This window comes from Neoarius graeffei, chromosome 24, assembly GCF_027579695.1.
Source record: "Neoarius graeffei isolate fNeoGra1 chromosome 24, fNeoGra1.pri, whole genome shotgun sequence".
Lineage (NCBI taxonomy): Eukaryota > Metazoa > Chordata > Actinopteri > Siluriformes > Ariidae > Neoarius > Neoarius graeffei.
This window is the reverse complement of record NC_083592.1, coordinates 42,276,201-42,294,989: the sequence shown is the minus strand read 5'-3', so window position 1 is coordinate 42,294,989 and position 18,789 is coordinate 42,276,201. Positions and strand designations below refer to the sequence as shown.

The following is an 18,789-nucleotide window of genomic DNA, read 5'->3' as shown; positions in this document are numbered from 1 at the left end:
TATATAAAAAATAATAAATAAAATAAATAAAAAATAAATGAATTAATAAACATCAGCGCTGGATCAGGGAGGCCATAGAGATCCGTAAGCGAAGTCCGAGGACCATCAACCGAGATGAGGGAGCATACATGCTCTCCCATACCTGGAGTGCCATCTTGCAGGGGACAAACTGACAGTAGAAGGCGTGACCGACCTGTCAATCCAGACAGGAAGGCCACGCCTTCGGACACATCAGCTGATAAAAGACGCGTCACCAATAACATCCGGTGACACTCTGAGGAAGACGACAGTCGTACGTCGAAACATGTCAGGTAAACAAACCTAAAAAATTAGATGTCTGATAAAAAAAGAAAAAACTAGCAATAATCGGACGTGTTTCTCTCCACCCTTCCTTTTTTTCCCCCCTGCACACACTTCTGAAATCAGGCCAGCTTGCAAATTTTATTTAGCGTATGCAGTTCTTATGGTTTCTTTGACTTTATGACTTCTGCAAGTTGCATCGGTGGATTTTTTTTTTTTGGAGTTATGGGGCTTTTATTTATTTATTTATTTACGTTGTTCTCCCAAGCAGCTCTCATGAAAAGCTTCTGGTAATCTGCATGATGCAGGATTTATGACCCCATTATTGTAGAAACAGTACTAAATGTGGTGTTGTAAAGCATTTAGACTTGACAAGGCAAACCGACAAATGTGCTTTTTACATTGGAGATATGGAAATCTCTCTCGCTTTGCTTCTGGTAAAATAAATGCCCTTTTGTCTGAGCTACTATTCACTCGAGGGTGAGCGTGCTCCTTGAAGCAGCGCTGTAGCTGTCAGTGCTTCTTCTGGTGTTTTATCAGGTCGCTGAAGCAAATGTCAAAATCTAACCTCAAACCTGAGATGCTACAAAAAATGATCCGAGCAGCATTAATATATTTAGAATACAGGCAAATTCAGCTAATATTTCTCTTTATTATGTAGACACGAGTGTTTTACTGGGAAATACACCACTCGTATCTTTCATACGAGATACATCCAGGACATGGAGATTCAAAACCGTGATGTAAATCTCTCGAGGTCACTCATGAGGAAATCGAGGAATTGTTTTGATAAATTTGGGTACTTTTTTGTTTGTGAACGTGTCGATATATTATTTTTTTTCGTGGTAGATCAGATATATTCCATTCAGCTATCATGATACTGAATCGATCCTTTAAAAAAATTTCCCAGCCTTACTTGCCCACTGGGCAAGCAGCACCTAAAACATACTTGCCTGAAAAACAATTCCACTTGCCCAGAGCTTTATTTTATTTTGGAGAGGACAGAATGCAGCTAATTTTTTTTTTTAAATAGGTGAAGCAGCATAATTATCATAAATCCACAAAACCATAACACCAATATATGCACACACATTCAGAAAGAAAAGTTCTAGTAGTAGAGGAATGAATAATTTAGGTTATATTAAGCTGTGGAGAGTTTTGAATGAGAATTATAATAATAATAATAATAATAATGCTGGAGCTTTGTTTCTGTTATCAAAGGAGCCCAGTCGTGTGCAAAATGTCACCGTGGAACCAGAGTGTAGAAATGAACCTACAGTTCAAGAGAGTTCTACACAAACACACTGCACTTTTCCAACAGCTGTACGCATGTGAAAGGGAAATAAATCGACTAAGGAAGAAAAAACTGTTTTGGATAAAATTATCGTCCCTGTGTGACTCCGCTGTGCCTTTGAATCGAGAATAAATGAAAAGGGAACTGAACATGAACCGTTTATCGAAATTATTATTACAAGAATGATTATAGTTACTACAGGACTACAAGTTACAACTGAAATGTGCTGGTTCTGGTAGTGTTTGTAATTATTGTACCAGTCACAGGTTCCTGTGCCACAATGGCGGTATGTTGATCAATATTTAGAAAATAAAAATATTACAAAATGTATGAAAACATCAAAAACGAGAGAAAATTTTTTACACACACACACACACACACACACACACACACACACACACACTGGTTAGAGGTAAGGAACATTTATTCAGTGATATAGTTTATTAACTCTAATCATGATATAAAAGTTCCAAGTTTTGACACCTGCCCGCTTCAACCGCGCTGCTGGCACACGATGCCCTTGACCCTCATCGCCCTTAGCCAGTTTCTATAATTACATCATTATGTGGACCTCTTTGAGCCGAGCTTTTCCAGTACACTCGAACCCACGCATACTTTGATGAATTATAATCAAAAACAAGGAAATTTGAATAGTTTCCTCAAAATATTTTTTTTGTACTTTTATACAACCCCGATTCCAAAAAAGTTGGGACAAAGTACAAATTGTAAATAAAAACGGAATGCAATGATGTGGAAGTTTCAAAATTCCATATTTTATTCAGAATAGAACATAGATGACATAACAAATGTTTAAACTGAGAAAATGTATCATTTAAAGAGAAAAATTAGGTGATTTTAAATTTCATGACAACAACACATCTCAAAAAAGTTGGGACAAGGCCATGTTTACCACTGTGAGACATCCCCTTTTCTCTTTACAACAGTCTGTAAACGTCTGGGGACTGAGGAGACAAGTTGCTCAAGTTTAGGGATAGGAATGTTAACCCATTCTTGTCTAATGTAGGATTCTAGTTGCTCAACTGTCTTAGGTCTTTTTTGTCGTATCTTCCATTTTATGATGCGCCAAATGTTTTCTGTGGGTGAAAGATCTGGACTGCAGGCTGGCCAGTTCAGTACCCGGCCCATATGGTAATTTACCCACACACACCCCAGCAGGCTACAGTCCTGACAAAAACGAGACAATTTGCAACAAAAAATGTATGCTTTTCCAACAAAACAATCTATTATCTGAAATACTGATTGCATTCTTCAAGATCTCAACTTGCACATGATGGAGAAAAACAAAAATCACAAATTTCGAAAAAAAATGCTTCTTTTGCGATTATCTCGGATTCGTTTCGGCCGACATGTGTCCCTGGATTCGGTGAGGGGTCACATTTGTACTTTGTCCCAACTTTTTTGGAATCAGGGTTGCATATTGTCGTGTTGATGAATAAAACTAAATGCATTTCCCGTGAAATGAGATGAGCTACTTTTTAGACTGGTTCCCTGCTCTCTTAGTGCCTGTGTTGCCAGCACTAAGTTTTGTCATCTGATCGGACGATTACCAATAAACTTTTACTCGTCCTTGCACAGACTTTAGTCGTCTCGGATGATCGGATATGAGGTTTTTGAAGCGTTGTGAATGAGTCGAAGACGAGTTCTATATCATGCTAGCTGAAGGGAATTATATACCACGAAAAAAGCCAGCTATTATTATTATTATTATTATTATTATTATTATGTGTGCACATTCCTTTCAGGTGTTCAATACGTCTTTTTCAAAATTCTCTCAAAATCTTCCGTGTTTAACGACACAAACCTGGCGGCCATGTTTGTTTGCAAATTGCCACAGTTGCGCGCTAGCAAGGAAGTTTTACGTCTCTGACTTGTGACGCCATTACGATGTTGCATGGTTGTCTTGACAACCATGCAATATCGTCAACCATATTCAACACTCATTCTCCCTTGGGTAGAATGGCGTAATACATGTAGGATAAGCGATATGCTAACAATATTGCATGCTATCAAACCAAATGAATGGAACCCACTAGAAGGGAATAGAACACACGTTTTTATTCCATCGAAAAAGTGTCCTGTATGAATAATTCTTGATATTTCATTCTAATGACATCACTCCCAGTGTTTTCCTGCTGACTAGACGCACATTGTCAAAATAGCGAACCAGTTCAGAATTAAAATTTTGATTAACTTGCATATTTTTTTTTTTGTGTGGGGATATGTCCATATAATATAAAGGACATTACACAGTGGTGCGAAGATATGAAGTTTATCTTCTCGTGTTGAAAATATTGTCACCCGTGAATATGTTCGCCACTTCGTATCTTCGCGCAACCGTGTAATATCTGCTATTTTATTTTTTTTGCGGTGCGGTTTTCATCAAATCCTGTGCTCTGATTGGCTGGCGGTCAGGTCTATATCCTACGGTACGGACCCCAGATACAGACCTCTGGCGACTCGCTTGTTCCCAACAACAAACAACATAATAGCAATTTTTGTCAACATTTATCTTTTTTACAAGATTTATTTATAAGATTTTTATCAAAAATCTTATACATTTTGCCAACATTTCTCAGGAGAATAGCGTTAATTTTACAGCATGGATAGCGATAACGACAGTGTTCACAGCGAAAGTGAGTTTTACTACCCTGAGGGAGAAGAAATAAAAGAAAACATTGCAGGAGAAAGCTAAAAACCTCTAACTGTTGCTAACGCCGAGCAAAAACATGGCTGAATCCTGAATGACTCAATTTTGTATAAATAGGGCACTACATAGGTGGCAAAATGTAGGTTTTTTTTTCCCCCCTGCCATGGAAGTGCACTTGTATACCGAGGAGGAAGCCATTTGCATTACAGCCGTGAATGAGGATTCAAAATGGCGGCTCGGCTCGGTTTTCCCTTTCGGGCGCTCTCGTTTCCTGTTAGAATTTGGTAAAGAAAAAAATAAATATATTATTTACCAGCTTAAGGTCTGTCCGTATGGTGAAATACCGTGACCTCGGCCTTGAATACTGACCTCGGCCCAGAGGGCCTCGCTCAGTACTTTCAAGACCTCGGTCACGGTATTTAATGATACGGACCTCCCAGCTGGTAAATAACATGTATAACATTGTTTTAAAAGATTAGACCTGTTTCAGGTGTTTTTCTAGAAAGAAGCAAAATGATCTGCCAGTAGAATGACAGTTTAAGCTCAGGATTCGGAAATATGTCTGTAATTAGATGGTTATGTCTTAATGGTCTTTTTTTTTTTTTTTGGTTATGGAATAATCTCGTAATGAGCGATATCATGTAATGTTTTTCCTTTATTCAAGGTAGCTTCAGATTATTAACATTTACCATCACGCATACATCATCTTGCATGTTTGTTTCAAGTATAAAGCAGTAGGAGAATCATTGAATTTGAAGAACTTTGTTATTCATGGTGATTTCTGTTGCAGGTCTGTTCCGGGAGTTTGGCGGTGCCCGTTGCGTGCACAACATAGTGAAATACCGGCAGTGTCGCGAGCATGCGCTGATGATCATCCAGCAGCTGGTTCTCTCTCCCTCCGGAGACGATGACATGGGCACGCTGCTGGGCCTCATGCACTCCGCACCCTCCTCTGAGCTGCAGCTCAAAACCGACATACTGCGGGTCAGAACACACACAATACATGTGGATTTGACGAACAACAGTACAAGCTTCAAACAGTGACGTCTAAAGTTTAAAAGGAAATGAATTGCCCTTTGTAGGAGGTTTTCAAATTTATTTTTTGTTGTAAACATGAAAAGAAAATGAATCACGTTGGACCTCCCACATAAGAGCAACACACACACACCCACACCCACATCTAGACTTCATAAAACTAGGCACACCCACTAACCACAGACAGCTTTTACATACAGCAGTCCAAACCCCTGTAACGGAGAGTTAAACACACGCTTTTATTTCCGTGGATGCAGCGCTCCACTGCTTCATCACAGTTTGTCAATTAAGACCAAAAAACAAGCCAAAGGATCCACTTGAAGTAAAGTCGTTATGTTCAGTGAGAGTGACTGAAAGCTTCTTTATTAAATCAAGGAGAGAATCATGTCCGTAAAAAGCATTCCGGTCCTGTGCTTGGCTTTGTGGCTTGAGGTTTTCAACTTGAATATTTTCTCCAAACATTTATATTGAAAAATCTTGTTGTGGGAAATTAAGGTGGAAAAATCCAGTTTGATGATTACTGTTGGATAGATAGATAGATAGATAGATAGATAGATAGATAGATAGATAGATAGATAGATAGATAGATAGATAGATAGATAGATAGATAGATAGATGGATGACATTTTTATTGAGTTATAGCACTTGATATCCTATACATAATACACACGTGGCTCTCAGTTAATGAAAACGAAATAAACGACGATAGTAATAGGAAGAAAAATCTGGCATCAAATTGAACAAAAATTATTTACCTTGATGCATCGTTTTCACAGAAAAACAGTCCTGAGGGCGCTTGTGAATGCCACGAGAGCTTTGCATTGTTTTACTTCCAGAGGAAGTGAGTTCAAGTGAGCACAAATGGACCTTAAAATCTGTTCATGTACAGCATAATAATTAAAAGCAGTCTTTTTTTTGCGCTGCTCTAGCAACATGGCTGAATGTTACAGGACGTAATAATCACCAGTCATCCCAGTTTAGACCTGGTGTTCACATCTGTCTGAAGTGATGAGATCACCAGAGGACAGCACCAAGCTACGCTACATACATTTTATGATTAAAATGACATTTGCAACAACAATGGATTTAAAATGCTAATTAAACGGATGCCATTAGGACTGATACGCTGCCTTTTTGATTGATTGATTGATTGCTTTATTCTGAACAGCAAAGAAGATATAAAACAAACAAAAAATAAAAAATGTAATCATCAAAACATAGTCAAACAGAATAGCGTAGCCACAAGGCAGTAACATAATAATGTTCGGAAAGGATTAGGAAGAAGTAAATAACTTATCAAATCCTAACCCTCTATACCACCGCTAATCAAATGTCACTTTCCACCATAATAAACTATATATACAAAAGAAAACAAAAGCAACAAACAAACAAAAAAAACCATACCAAGACATACCAGCATGGTATAATATCGATCAAATCATATATATACAAATACTTATGCTATGCATATATACACACATACAATACATATATACAGTACATACATATACGCATACCTACCGTTATACACATCCATACGTACACAGACATGCATATTATGCATATATATATATATATATATATATATATATATATATATATATATATATTATATACAGTTGCTGCTGTATATAATATATAAGCATACAGTCCCGATAGCATCACTGGTATTTGTCCAAGTCCTTTTTGCTGCTGGAAGTGACACAAAAACAAAAAGGAATCCGTGCTCACATATAGCATTCCGAATTTCAGTCCTAACTTAGCGACGTGTGTTTGAGTACTCAACTGAGAAAATGAACAAGTACACAAATTTGGTTTGGTCTTCCGACGACTTTATAACCGAGCTCCCTGCACAGAGCGAAACTCCATGCTTGAGAGAATATGGTAATGCACCGACCTGATTTTTGGTGCCGTTCGTGACCATACGAGCAACATACATACACCATCACCAGGCTTGTAGTACTCGAGTCCAGGACTCGTGACTCGACTTGGACTTGAGCACCGGATGACTCGTGCATTAACTGCATTCGGACTCGTAAATTGGAGACGAGGACTCGGATTTTTTCTTCATTTTTTGTACCACGCCATAATAATTTGGCATAAGATATTCATATCTACATGTAATTTTTGTCCTAATTTCCCGCAAGAGTGTCACACCTGCGTGCCTTGGCTCGTGCATCGGCTCGTGCATCAGATAGACTCTCGGGCGCGCTTCGTAAACGACTTGCACCTGCACAGGATTAAGGCGCGATCAGCGCACCTATATAAAAACTGAAAACGCACTCGCTTTGCAAAGTATTGAGTTGCGTTGCTGAGACATTACCGAGCCTTATTTCCTTGCTTGAGTTCTTGTTTCTTGTCTTTGATTCTGCCGAGTCTACGATAGCCTGTTTGTGCCTCGCTCGACCTATCGCCTGTTTTACGATTTTGCCTGCCGTTCTGGATTGTTTACTGTCTTCACTTGTATTAATAAACACGCCTTCTGCACTTGCGTCCATCTCCCAACCATCTCCGACAGAATACTTCATACTCCCTGATAAAGAGAAGCACATTCACCTGTTCATACGTCATGTTCAGGAACAGACCACCGTTAATGGTGCTGAAACAGCCACCGTCAAGTGGTGCAGTTGGAGTCTTGGACTCGACTCGGACCAATCGCGGACTCGACTCAAAATTTTCTTTAATGACTTTGATTTGACTCGGACTGGAACACTGGGGACTCGAGACTGAACTCGGACTCGAGGTTTAACGACTCGACTACAACGCTGGTTTTGCAGCAACGAACGTGAAAGTTTCACCACCGAAAGAGCGATTAAAAACGCGGCAGGATAACGTTCGTGTTCGCATGCTGTGTGTTCCTTCCATGGACCTCCGTGAAGTTGACGAACCTTTTCCTGAAGTTTTCCAGAGCAAGACCATTAAGAGCTTTGAACACTAAGGCACATTTCATGTGTTCGACTCAAGTACTTCATGGCACGATATTAAAGGAACAGTCCACCGTACTTCCATAATGAAATATGTTGTTCTCTGAATTGAGATGAGCTGATCCGTACCTCTCCGAGCTTTGTGCGACCTCCCAGTCAGTCAGACGCGCTGTCACTCCTGTTAGCAATGTAGCTAGTCTCAGCATGGCCAACGGTATTTTTTGGGGCTGTAGTTAGATGCGACCAAACTATTCCGCGTTTTTCCTGTTTACATAGGTTTATATGACCAGTGATATGAAACAAGTTCAGTTACACAAATTGAAACGTAGCGATTTTCTATGCTATGGAAAGTCCGCACTATAATGACAGGCGTACTAACACCTTCTGCGCGCTTCGACAGCGCATTGATGCCTTCACTCCTGTTTTTTTCTCTCCCCCGCCCCCCCAACTTCCATCAGTACAACCAACGTGACCACCAAGACAAGTAGCCTGCACTCCTTGGAACACAGTCTAGTCAGGGGGGTGGGGGAGAGGGGGGAGAGGGGGAAAACAGGAGTGAAGGTATCAATGCGCTGCCGAAGCGCGCAGAAGGTGTTAGTACGCCTGTCATTATAGTGCGGACTTTCCATAGCATAGAAAATCGCCACGTTTCAATTTGTGTAACTGAACTTTGTTTCATGGTCACTGGTCATATAAACCTATGTAAACAGGAAAAACGTGGAAGAGTTTGGTCGCATCTAACTACAGCCCCAAAAAATACCGTTGGCCATACTGAGCCTAGCTACATTGCTAACAGGAGTGACAGCGCGTCTGACTGACTGGGAGGTCGCACAAAGCTCGGAGAGGTACGGATCAGCTCGTCTCAATTCAGAGAAGAACATATTTCATTATGGAAGTACGGTGGACTGTTCCTTTAAGTTCCTTTCGGATGGATGAGCCCATGCCATGTCCATGAAGATTCTCGCAGCACGCTTCTGGAGCATAAGCATGGAGCATCCACATGTTTCTTGAAGGTCTCGCCTCAGACGGTTGCACCATCGTCCATGACGGGCTGGATTAGGGTGTCAAAAAAGGTTTTCCTGGCTTTTAACGAAAGAAGTTTCTTGGAACGCTTCAAAAGACCTAGCCTTTTTGGGATTTTCTTCGTCACGTGCTTCACATGGCGGTAATACGGAAGCAGTATTGTGTATTCTGAAATGAAACTGATTTTGAATAACATGTACATTTTAATATATTTTTAGAAAATGGGTTCCTAGAATTTTCATCAGATCAGGGCTCGAAATTAACTTTTTTTCTTTGTGTCCCCCAGTGGTCCCGAATTCTGTGTTGTATTGTCCCGAATGGAAGCAATAGTGTCCCCATTTTTTTCCTCTCTGAAATAACCAGTGGTTAATATTATCATATGAAGTTACTATTATATTTGTAACTATGCGATTTTGAACCCTTTATATCATTTTTACAATAAGTCACAAGACACAAGCGACACATGTCCTATACATCATCTACTTCAAAATTACAGTTATTGCATTTTCAGTTTATTAAACTTTGGCGATCTCACTGTATGAATAGATACCCGTTTATTTAAAGGGGCCAACTAGCTCATTCAGAAAATGTTTCAACTCCCTACATCTGCAGTACACTTTAGTTGAAAATAAGACCCCTTTTATGTTCATTTCATCTACTTATACCTTGAATATCTGTTGGCACATATAAGGCCAACTTATCATTTTCACCATTACCGTTATCCATTTTTATGAACTTTCCGTTATCCATTTTATGAACTTTCCGTTATCCATTTTATGAACTTTCGCTGCCGGGTGCAAATGTTAGCAACATCAGCATAGTGCCAGGTCCGAGCCCAGTTGTGCTGCTGACTGACTAAACTTTCTGAACTAGAAAGACACCAAGAAAACTCACTTATTCTGTTGAACGGTATCTTCCGTCAATATCATCCACATCATTCCTGTTGTATTTTATAACGTGTCTAACAGTGTTCATTAAGTTCATTCAGTTGCTCGCGTTGCCTGCAGACCAGGCGATGACACTTTGGATCCTGAAGGTCCCGGAGACGTTATGTCTGGGCTTTCAGTTTCTTCCCCGCGGTCGGTCCGCTTCAACCACTTCAGCATTTTTGTTCTGGCAAGAGTCGGCGCAGCGTGTGCGGTAGCAATTCCATTCCAAGTCCATATAATGCGGACACCGGCCGAAGATTCTAGAACAGAATGCGCTGCTCTGTAGCCTACGGATGCAGGTGCATCGAAAGTGTAGCTACTATGTATTTTTCGCTGTTAACGTTTTAAAATTAAAATTGACAAATTAGGTGAATGTCTACGTATGTGTGACGGCTTTGTAAATAATATTAATGTAGAACCTTTTTTTCTAGATCTATTTTTTTCCATTGTCCCGGGATTGTCCCAGATATGATAATTTTGTGTCCCGATGACATTTTTTATGGACGTCGGGACACCGTTAGTTTCGAGCGCTGCATCAGATGTTTACTGTTTATAAGGGTGCTAGTTGAGAAACTGTGTTGGAGGGTTCTACACGATCGTGTGATCGTGCTAGTTTGTAGTGATGTGTAAAATGCATTAGGGTTATCGTTAGATGTGAATTGGTTTCCTGAATGATTTTGCCATTTCATAGTTTTGAAGATTCACAGGTTAATTGACTGACTGAGCTAATGAAGTGTTTCATTTTCATGGAGCGCAACATCAAGCCAAGTACAAATACTCCCCCAAAAAAAAAAGTTCCAAGTAACTGAAAATTTCATAATGTACAATAATTTAGTGTGATCGTCAGACTTGAACACTACTGATCTTTGTGTCGTGTTTTTTTTTTTTTTCCCCTTTCATGCAGGCGCTGCTGGCTGTGCTGCGTGAAAGCCACCGTTCTCGCACCGTGTTCAGACGTGTTGGTGGTTTCGTTTATGTTACTTCCCTGTTAGTGGCTATGGAGCGCTTGCTGGGCGCCGGCACACGGGTCGAGCCTGAGCTGAGCGGACCGCTGGAGCTTCTGCGCGCAGTCTTCCGCACTCTGACAGCCGCCATGCGCTACGAGCCGGCCAACGCGCACTTCTTCCGCACCGAGGTGCAGTACGAGAAGCTGGCCGACGCTGTGCGTCTACTCGGCTGTTTCTCGGATGCTAAGAAGCTCGCTCCGGCGACTACCGTGCCCTGCAACGCCATGGCCTCTAACACCCAGGCCTTTCAGAGGCTCCTGGAGGACGAGGAGGTGTCCGAGGAAAGCGTGTGCCCACAGCTGGCTCACTGCGCCAAGCTCTTCGTCTACCTCTACAAAATGGCCACAGACTCCTTTGACAGGTGAGGACGTGTCCGTGTCGACGGCTGCGTCAAGAGTGAAATTAACTAGAAAGCATTTGCGTTTGGGTCAAGTTTAATTTCTGAAGTTTGAATTTATGTGCTGAGCTACTTTTTGCTTTTTAAATGCTGCATTCTGTCTGTCTCCATTATGATCGGTCCGTAAAACACCCAACCTTTTTTTAGTAGTGTGAGGAAAGCTGTCTTCAGTCTTGTATTTCCAAAGTTAGTGGGAGGTCCATTTGCTTTTATAGTGCAGCTGTGCTTTAGCCTGTGGCCATTTCCTGTTCCTGTGTGTGTGTGTTTCTCTGTGTATGTATCAGACTGTACCAGTTCCTTTGTGTGTTAATTATCTTAAATTTCTCTACTCAGCTTGAACTAACTGCGCCCATCATTTTTATCCTTCTCTTTCTCTCTTCTCTTGCTGATGTAACCCATGGCATCGCCTGGCTGCACATGCGGGGTGTGTGTTGCTTCACCCGGCTGTTTGGGGGGATTCTGATGCTTGTGTGTATGGATCGGACGGTTGTGTCCCATGTGTGTGTGTGTAGTCGTGCCGAGCAGGTGCCTCCCTGCCTGACTCACGAGATCTCGCTCCCCTCTCCATGGGGCACGCCAGCACTCACCAGGAAGAGGTACTGCGCTCTGCACTTTTCTGCCTCTCTGTCACCCTCTCTCATTTTCTTCTTTCTCTGTCATACTTTGGAACACAAATCTTATCTTATGCTCTATTCATAGATCTCACTGCCTCCCCACACGCATACATACATACACACACACACTATCTGTGTGTGTGTGTGTGGTTGCACCTCAGCCTGCCTCATCAAGCTATTCTTTCTGCTGGCTTCCAGCTTGCAACAAAAGCCTCTCAACTAGTTATGCTAATAGCTCATATCTCTTCAGGGAGTTGTGATCAGTAATTAACGTTGCACCAAGGCCGAGGTGTAATCGACCTACATCAAACTCTAGGCCTCGAAGGGTGTGAATTTACACACACAGTCGATCACAACTTGCAACAGATTCCACATTTAGGGGGGAAAAAAAAGCCCATTCGGTAGCAGACATGGATCTAGGGCGGGTGTGTAAGTGAGCAGTGCGCGAGAATGAGCTACATAACAAAGAATAATGTTTTAAACTGAAGCCAGTGGCGTGTATACAATGTCTCTTCTCATTGGTTATCCGCTATTTGCATGTCTAAACACCTCAACGTGTTCCGGTGATTAATTATAATGGTTTTTGGGTTTTTTTTTTTAGACGCAATATACATAACTGATTAAAATTTAAGGATTAAACAGTGAGTATTCAGAGTAATATGTACTTTATTTAATATACTTCCAGTGCATAGATTTCTCACTTCAAATTTACACACATCATGTGTTTTGGCTGTGCGGGGAAAAGTATTTACCAACATGAGTACGTTGCAGACAGAACCTGAGGCGAACTGTTACTGTTCAAGCTGGGACTCGAGCTCAGCCAAAACTTTCCCAGACACCAAAAAAGCAACAGGGCAAAGGATTTTGCAAGGGAGGCTGCCAGGTTGCTCCGTTGTGTCGTTGTCGATGTTGATTTTTTTTTTTTTTTTTAAAGTAAATTACACAGGGAAATGAATACTGAAATCTGAGTGAAAAATACTGTGGCGAGTGTGTGCGTGCATAGAAGAGGAGTCCAGAGACAGAAATTTTAGTTTCTTAGGTGTTAGCCTGTGCTGCTTGCTCTGGATAGCACTGGCTTGACTGCTTTATTAGCATAACAAGGCTAACAAATCCAGCATAAGCCCAGGTAGATGACTTGTCTGTTGAAAAAAATGCAGGCAACTCCAGCAATATAGTGTTGGGAGTTTTTTTTTTTTTTTTTAAATAGTAGTGTTGATAATTGTGGACTTTGAAATGCCTTTCAACAGTTTTCCCCTTTTCTGTTAGGTCCGGTGTGGAGTTGGCCTTTCCTTTTGTATTATAAATTCTCCACAAACGCCCGCCTTGAAAAAGGCAATGCTGTTAAGCTAGCCACGTTGATCTCCTCTGCTATACATAGTTTTCACTGACGTCACGGCATTCCGGAGAATGCCCTCCAGCCGCCATCTTGTGGGGCAAACAAAACGGACCATCGCCATTACCGGCTACGTTATCTCGGACGAATTTATGAAGTTATATAGTCAGTTTTCTAAAATAAAGATCAATGTCGGCAAAATCAAGCAAACAGAAGTATATAGATACGTTAGACGACATCTCACGACAACGGTATGCAGCCAAACTGGCCTTGATTGGGGGAATTGACCCCTACGAAGTGGACAAAGATGCATTTTCAAGTGACTATGCAGGGCTGCCAGAGCCTGAAACTGCCAAAGCCTGAAACTGACTTCATCAAACTTTCAAGGCTGTCTGATATATACAACTTTATATATTCACAGCGCGCCTTTTGGCGGATGCCGCCTTTTTCACGGCTGAATCGCGCAGAACCAATTTTTTTTTTAGGGGGGGCGTTGGAGTGTCTGATTATAATTTCAAAGTAAATTCTGTATTAAAATTACTAAATAAGCAAATCCGTTACAGTCCATGAAACAAAATGTATAAGGATGAGAAAAAAACAGTTTAAATCGGAAAGCTGCGCACATTTGCGCGAAGCTGCGCAGCTTTCAGATTTAAACTGTTTTTTTCTCATCCTTATACATTTTGTTTCATGGACTGTAACGGATTTGCTTATTTAGTAATTTTAATACAGAATTTACTTTGAAATTATAATCAGACACTCCAACGGCCCCCCCCCCTAAAAAAAAAAAAATCGGATCTGCGCGATTCAGCCGTGAAAAAGGCGGCATCCGCCAAAAGGCGCGCTGTTTGCATCCCTGGTTGATTAAACACAAATCAAATCATACAGAATAGACCTAAAATGTTTTTCAAAAATGACCCTTGCGTGAGTGAAGTGACAAGTGTCAAATAGAAACGTGACAAACGAGCGATATTAAGTGTACATTACAATGTAAATGTACACTCAGCGGTTCCAGTTAGGCATCCTCCAGAGATTGTTTACACGATGTTTTGGTTTCCAAAAACAAACTTAAACACAATTGATTGTTTATTTAAGCAACTTACCACTTATAAAATGATCGGAGCAGACTTTGCTGTATTTGGAAGGGTGATAATCCTTGCGGTTGATTCTCGCAAGCCATAGATTTCTCCTTTGTGTGCTGAGTTTCTTTGTTTGCTCGCCTTCGTGCTCCCGTACAGTGGGAATTCCATAAAAGCTCCACTTGACTTCATCATCTGACCTATTACGACAGCCGTGAATACAACAGGTGTGCACCATTGCTAGCTTTAAATAGCCTGCTTGGGTTCTTTTGAAGACTTTGTACTCGCGCGTTACAATGTGTGCTCAGTGACCCGTACGGCAAGCTTGACCCACAAGATGGCCGCCACTAGGGAATCCCCGACTCTGTGACGTCATGTGAAAACTATCTATAGCTGTGGACATAACGATCTTACTTCACTGCTGTGCTGGTGGTTTCGGCTCACGGTTAAAGTGCATATTCTGGACCAATTTCGTATTTTTTTTATATGAAAGTATGTCCCTTTACGCGCTCATCCAGAAGGGTAATTTTGCACAAGGCCATCTGTCTACAGCAGAAAAAAATAAAATAACAAAACGCGTCTGGAAAAATCCCAAGGGAGTCTGGAGCCAGATTCGTGACGTTACCTGCGGAAGCGCCAGCAGGCTGTGCGAGCTTTGCACGGTTTCAGTGCACAGCCTGTGTAGACCAAGCGCTCCCGTTTCTCTCTCGTTTTCCGGTCTTTTGGGAAACGATGAGGACTAATCCCATCAAGATTGGTGTTGCTACACCCTCCTACGATACATCTGTTAACCATTTTTATAATTACGTGATAACGTTGAAGAAATTTGCAGAAAACCACCAGGTCGTTTTCTCATAAACAAACCAGCGCTGACGTAGGATTCAGAGGGAGGCGTCCCGCACGCGACGTCACGAAAATCAATGTTTGCTGGGAAATCCAAATGCCAAGTTTTTTCAGAGGTGGACCAATTCGCCTCAAATGGCTTATTTCAACTGAATTTTTCTGGTATTGCGCAAGGTAAAAAAAATTGCAGAGAATGCAGAATGTTACAGATATTTGACCAAAGTTTAATATAATATAAAATAGAATTACATTGATCTTGCTCCTGAATTTACCCGTGATATGCACTTTAAGCTCGCGTTGGACTTCAAGAGCCCAAGGGCGATAAAATTTTTGGTCCCTCCCACTATAAATCATAATCTGATTGGTTAATTCATCTGTCACTTCCTACATAAACATACACTGCTATGGCCTTCTGTCCCGGCAATGAGTGAGCCAGCTCGAAACACTTCTCAGTCTAGAGACAACAAACAAACCAATCTCATCGGATAACGCGATTTGAATGTTTTCAGGACAGTAACCCTTTCATTTCTGACGCAAATTTGATAGAAAATGAGGCCAAATTAGAGGAGAATAATTCTAATGAAATTATGAAAGAAATATGAAAGGAATCAAATCTAACATTTGAAATGCTGGTATGTTTGGGGCTTCTCTGAAGGCTTAGAATGCCCTGACGGTTCCCCTTTGGTACACTGTCCAAAGCTGCTGTTGGTAGTTACAGCTTTGATACATCTACGCTAAAAAGCCATTTGCTTTTTGCAGCTTTGTGGTTCAGTTTTGGCTCATTCCTCTTAACCAGTCGCCTGCAGTTCCGTCTGATATACTCTGTTTCCTGGTCCTCCATAGATTTCCAGTGGAATTCAAGTCAGGTGATTGGCGAGGCCGTGCAAGGTTATTCCGGCTGTACGTTTGGGGTCATTTGTCTTGCTGAAACGTCCACTTTCTCCCCAAAGTCAGACTCTTGGCTGAAAAGATTAAACTCTGTCTCTAACACTCTCTCCACATACCGTACATCGCTCCGTTCGTGTTTCCTTTGATGAAATGTAATGCTTCTAGCAGAAGCAGACTCTTATTGTGATGCTCCTCCCACCTCTGTGCTTCACTGTGGTTGTGGTGATCTTGGGATCATACACACAACCGTTCTTTCCCGAACACAACGAGCTGGATTCAGAACAAAACAGTTCTGTTTCCTCCGACCACAATGGATTGTTCCAAAAGACTTGTGGTTTGTTTCGATGCACATCTCTGTGCTTCATTTTTAGCAGAGGACTTTGTGTGAGGTGTAGGAATGGAGATGATTGTCCTGCAACTCGTTGTTTGTTTATTCTCGGTGTAGCTGCTTTCAGGTCGTCCTGCAACTCTTTTCAAGTGGCTGCTGCTGCTGCTCTTACCTTCCTCTTTGTTAAGGCCTCTGCATGCTCTTGCGACAAGGCTTTCGCAGATAGCTTTTCGCAGACAGTTGTAATTTATCGTTGAGCGGGGAGTAATAGGCGTACGCGATGTTATTCACCGCCACAACGCAAGGGGGCGCGAAGTCACGAAATCGCTAGGAGTAGTTGGTGGGTGTGGTTAGTGGAGTGTTTATCCTCCGGTTACTTATAATGACTAGAGCTGGAGTCGTATAGATGTACGTACTTCCTTGATCAACCGCTCTTCGTGCTGCTCCATCTTTGCTCGTGTTTTTAAAAATGGCGGTCGTGAAAACAAACCAAACCGGGAAAGTAGGGAAGCGGAAGTGCGTGTACAGCGGATGTAGAGTGGATCAATCAGAGCCCTCTTGTCTGCGACGCTGTCTGCGAGGCTTCTGCGGTGGTCACAATTTTTGGGAGGTGCGCGCAGAGCGTCTGCGAAGGTGGGGGGGCTACGCAGACACTGTCTGCGACGCTATCTGCGAGGACTGGGTTGTCAGCATAAATTGGCCTTTAGTCTGAGAGCTTGCTGTGAAGTCTTGCCACGCCTCTCCAGGGACAAGAGAGGTTCTTTTTCCATTTGAATGTTTAATAACAATGTCCGTTTAGGAAACTCCTTCACCTCCACCATGATTGCTACCTGTTGCATGAAATATTTACACCAGATATATGCACTGGACCTATATTAAATAACAAAAACGACCACTTTACCCTTGTTTTGCAAAATTACACCAGTAATCAGGAGAAACCTTGGTTAAGGTACGGACTTGTCTTTGATGTTACGTGTGAACTAGGACTGTGCCCTGATCTTCTCCCTCCCACCCACCACGCAGACACGGCTACCACAGTTCCTCCAACACGGCTCCAACCAAGAACCTCTCAGACTTGAAGCTGCACCTGGGGAACCCCCCTCAGCACACCTCCGATCCTGTGGTCATTCACGCAGGGGCCGTCCTGGCCATGTTGGACCTGTTGGCCTCCATCAGCTCAAACATCCAGCCTGAGGTACACCTCTCTGCTCCGCCTTTAGCATGTCTGATAGTGCAATAGTTACAGAACAAATCGACCTGTGTACAGTACGGGATTTTGTACAATGTGATGTTGAGAACTGTTTTTGCTACTTTCAGTATCCCAGAAGTTCACATTTTCCTACCAGAAATGATAATGTCCCAGCTAACATGTATTGGCTCGCACAACGTTCTGGAAACGTTTGTTTTTGGTTCCTGAAATGTTCAGAGAGAATTTTTTTTTTTTCTTTTTAAAGTATTCCAGGAAAGTTTTCTTTACATAAAGTTACTGAACCCGTACCGTTTTCACAACATTCACGAACAGTTGTGCTGAAGCTTGCCAGAATATTTTGTTGTACACAATATGAATAAAATTAGGTTAGGTGTTGTTATGGTAAGTTATATTAGTGGATTAGTAGAGCATAATGTAACAGTGTTCTCCACTTTTCAAAAATAAAAAGTGGTGGCAGGGGTTTGGGGGCTGCCTAGGCCCCCAACTGGGTCCGGGGCGGAGCCCTGGTAGGGGGTCAGGGGGATGAAGCTGACGGACTTTGGGCTTTTTTGACAGTGAAACTGGCCAATAAATGGATAGGAAATGCTAAATCATTGTTAAACATTTTACAGAAATTCTTACTGTACATATCTTTGTCAACGTGAGACTCATTTGACATTTCAGTTGAGACTGATGCGCATCCCTGAATTAATTATATTTTTTCTGTGTGAAAAATAAACGAACTTCCATGCATAAACAAAATACCCAATTACAATAAATGCATACAATTTTGACAATACACATATAATTAATGTTAATTGGGTGAAACCATTACAACCCATGCACGAGCTGGTGCATGCGCCCGAGACTGGCGCTATAAAGCCACCCCAGCCTCCGTAGTTCGGGTCCTTTGACCCAGGAACCTGGAAGTCCTGCAG

At 41.7% G+C, this 18,789-nt stretch overlaps 1 protein-coding gene across 4 annotated transcripts in view; it reads left to right on the top strand.

The window, feature by feature from the left end:
* The window catches only part of wdfy3 (WD repeat and FYVE domain containing 3), a 306,723-nt gene that overhangs the window by 123,809 nt on the left and 164,125 nt on the right, over positions 1-18,789 (top strand). For 3 of the 4 annotated variants that reach the window (XM_060907259.1, XM_060907258.1, XM_060907257.1), the window contains exons 11-14: positions 5,053-5,246; positions 11,078-11,541; positions 12,090-12,173; positions 17,686-17,857. In XM_060907259.1, the coding sequence (XP_060763242.1) occupies positions 5,053-5,246; positions 11,078-11,541; positions 12,090-12,173; positions 17,686-17,857 (914 nt within the window). The remainder of the gene's footprint in view (positions 1-5,052; positions 5,247-11,077; positions 11,542-12,089; positions 12,174-17,685; positions 17,858-18,789) is intronic. The other variant, XM_060907260.1, reaches the window with a different exon arrangement.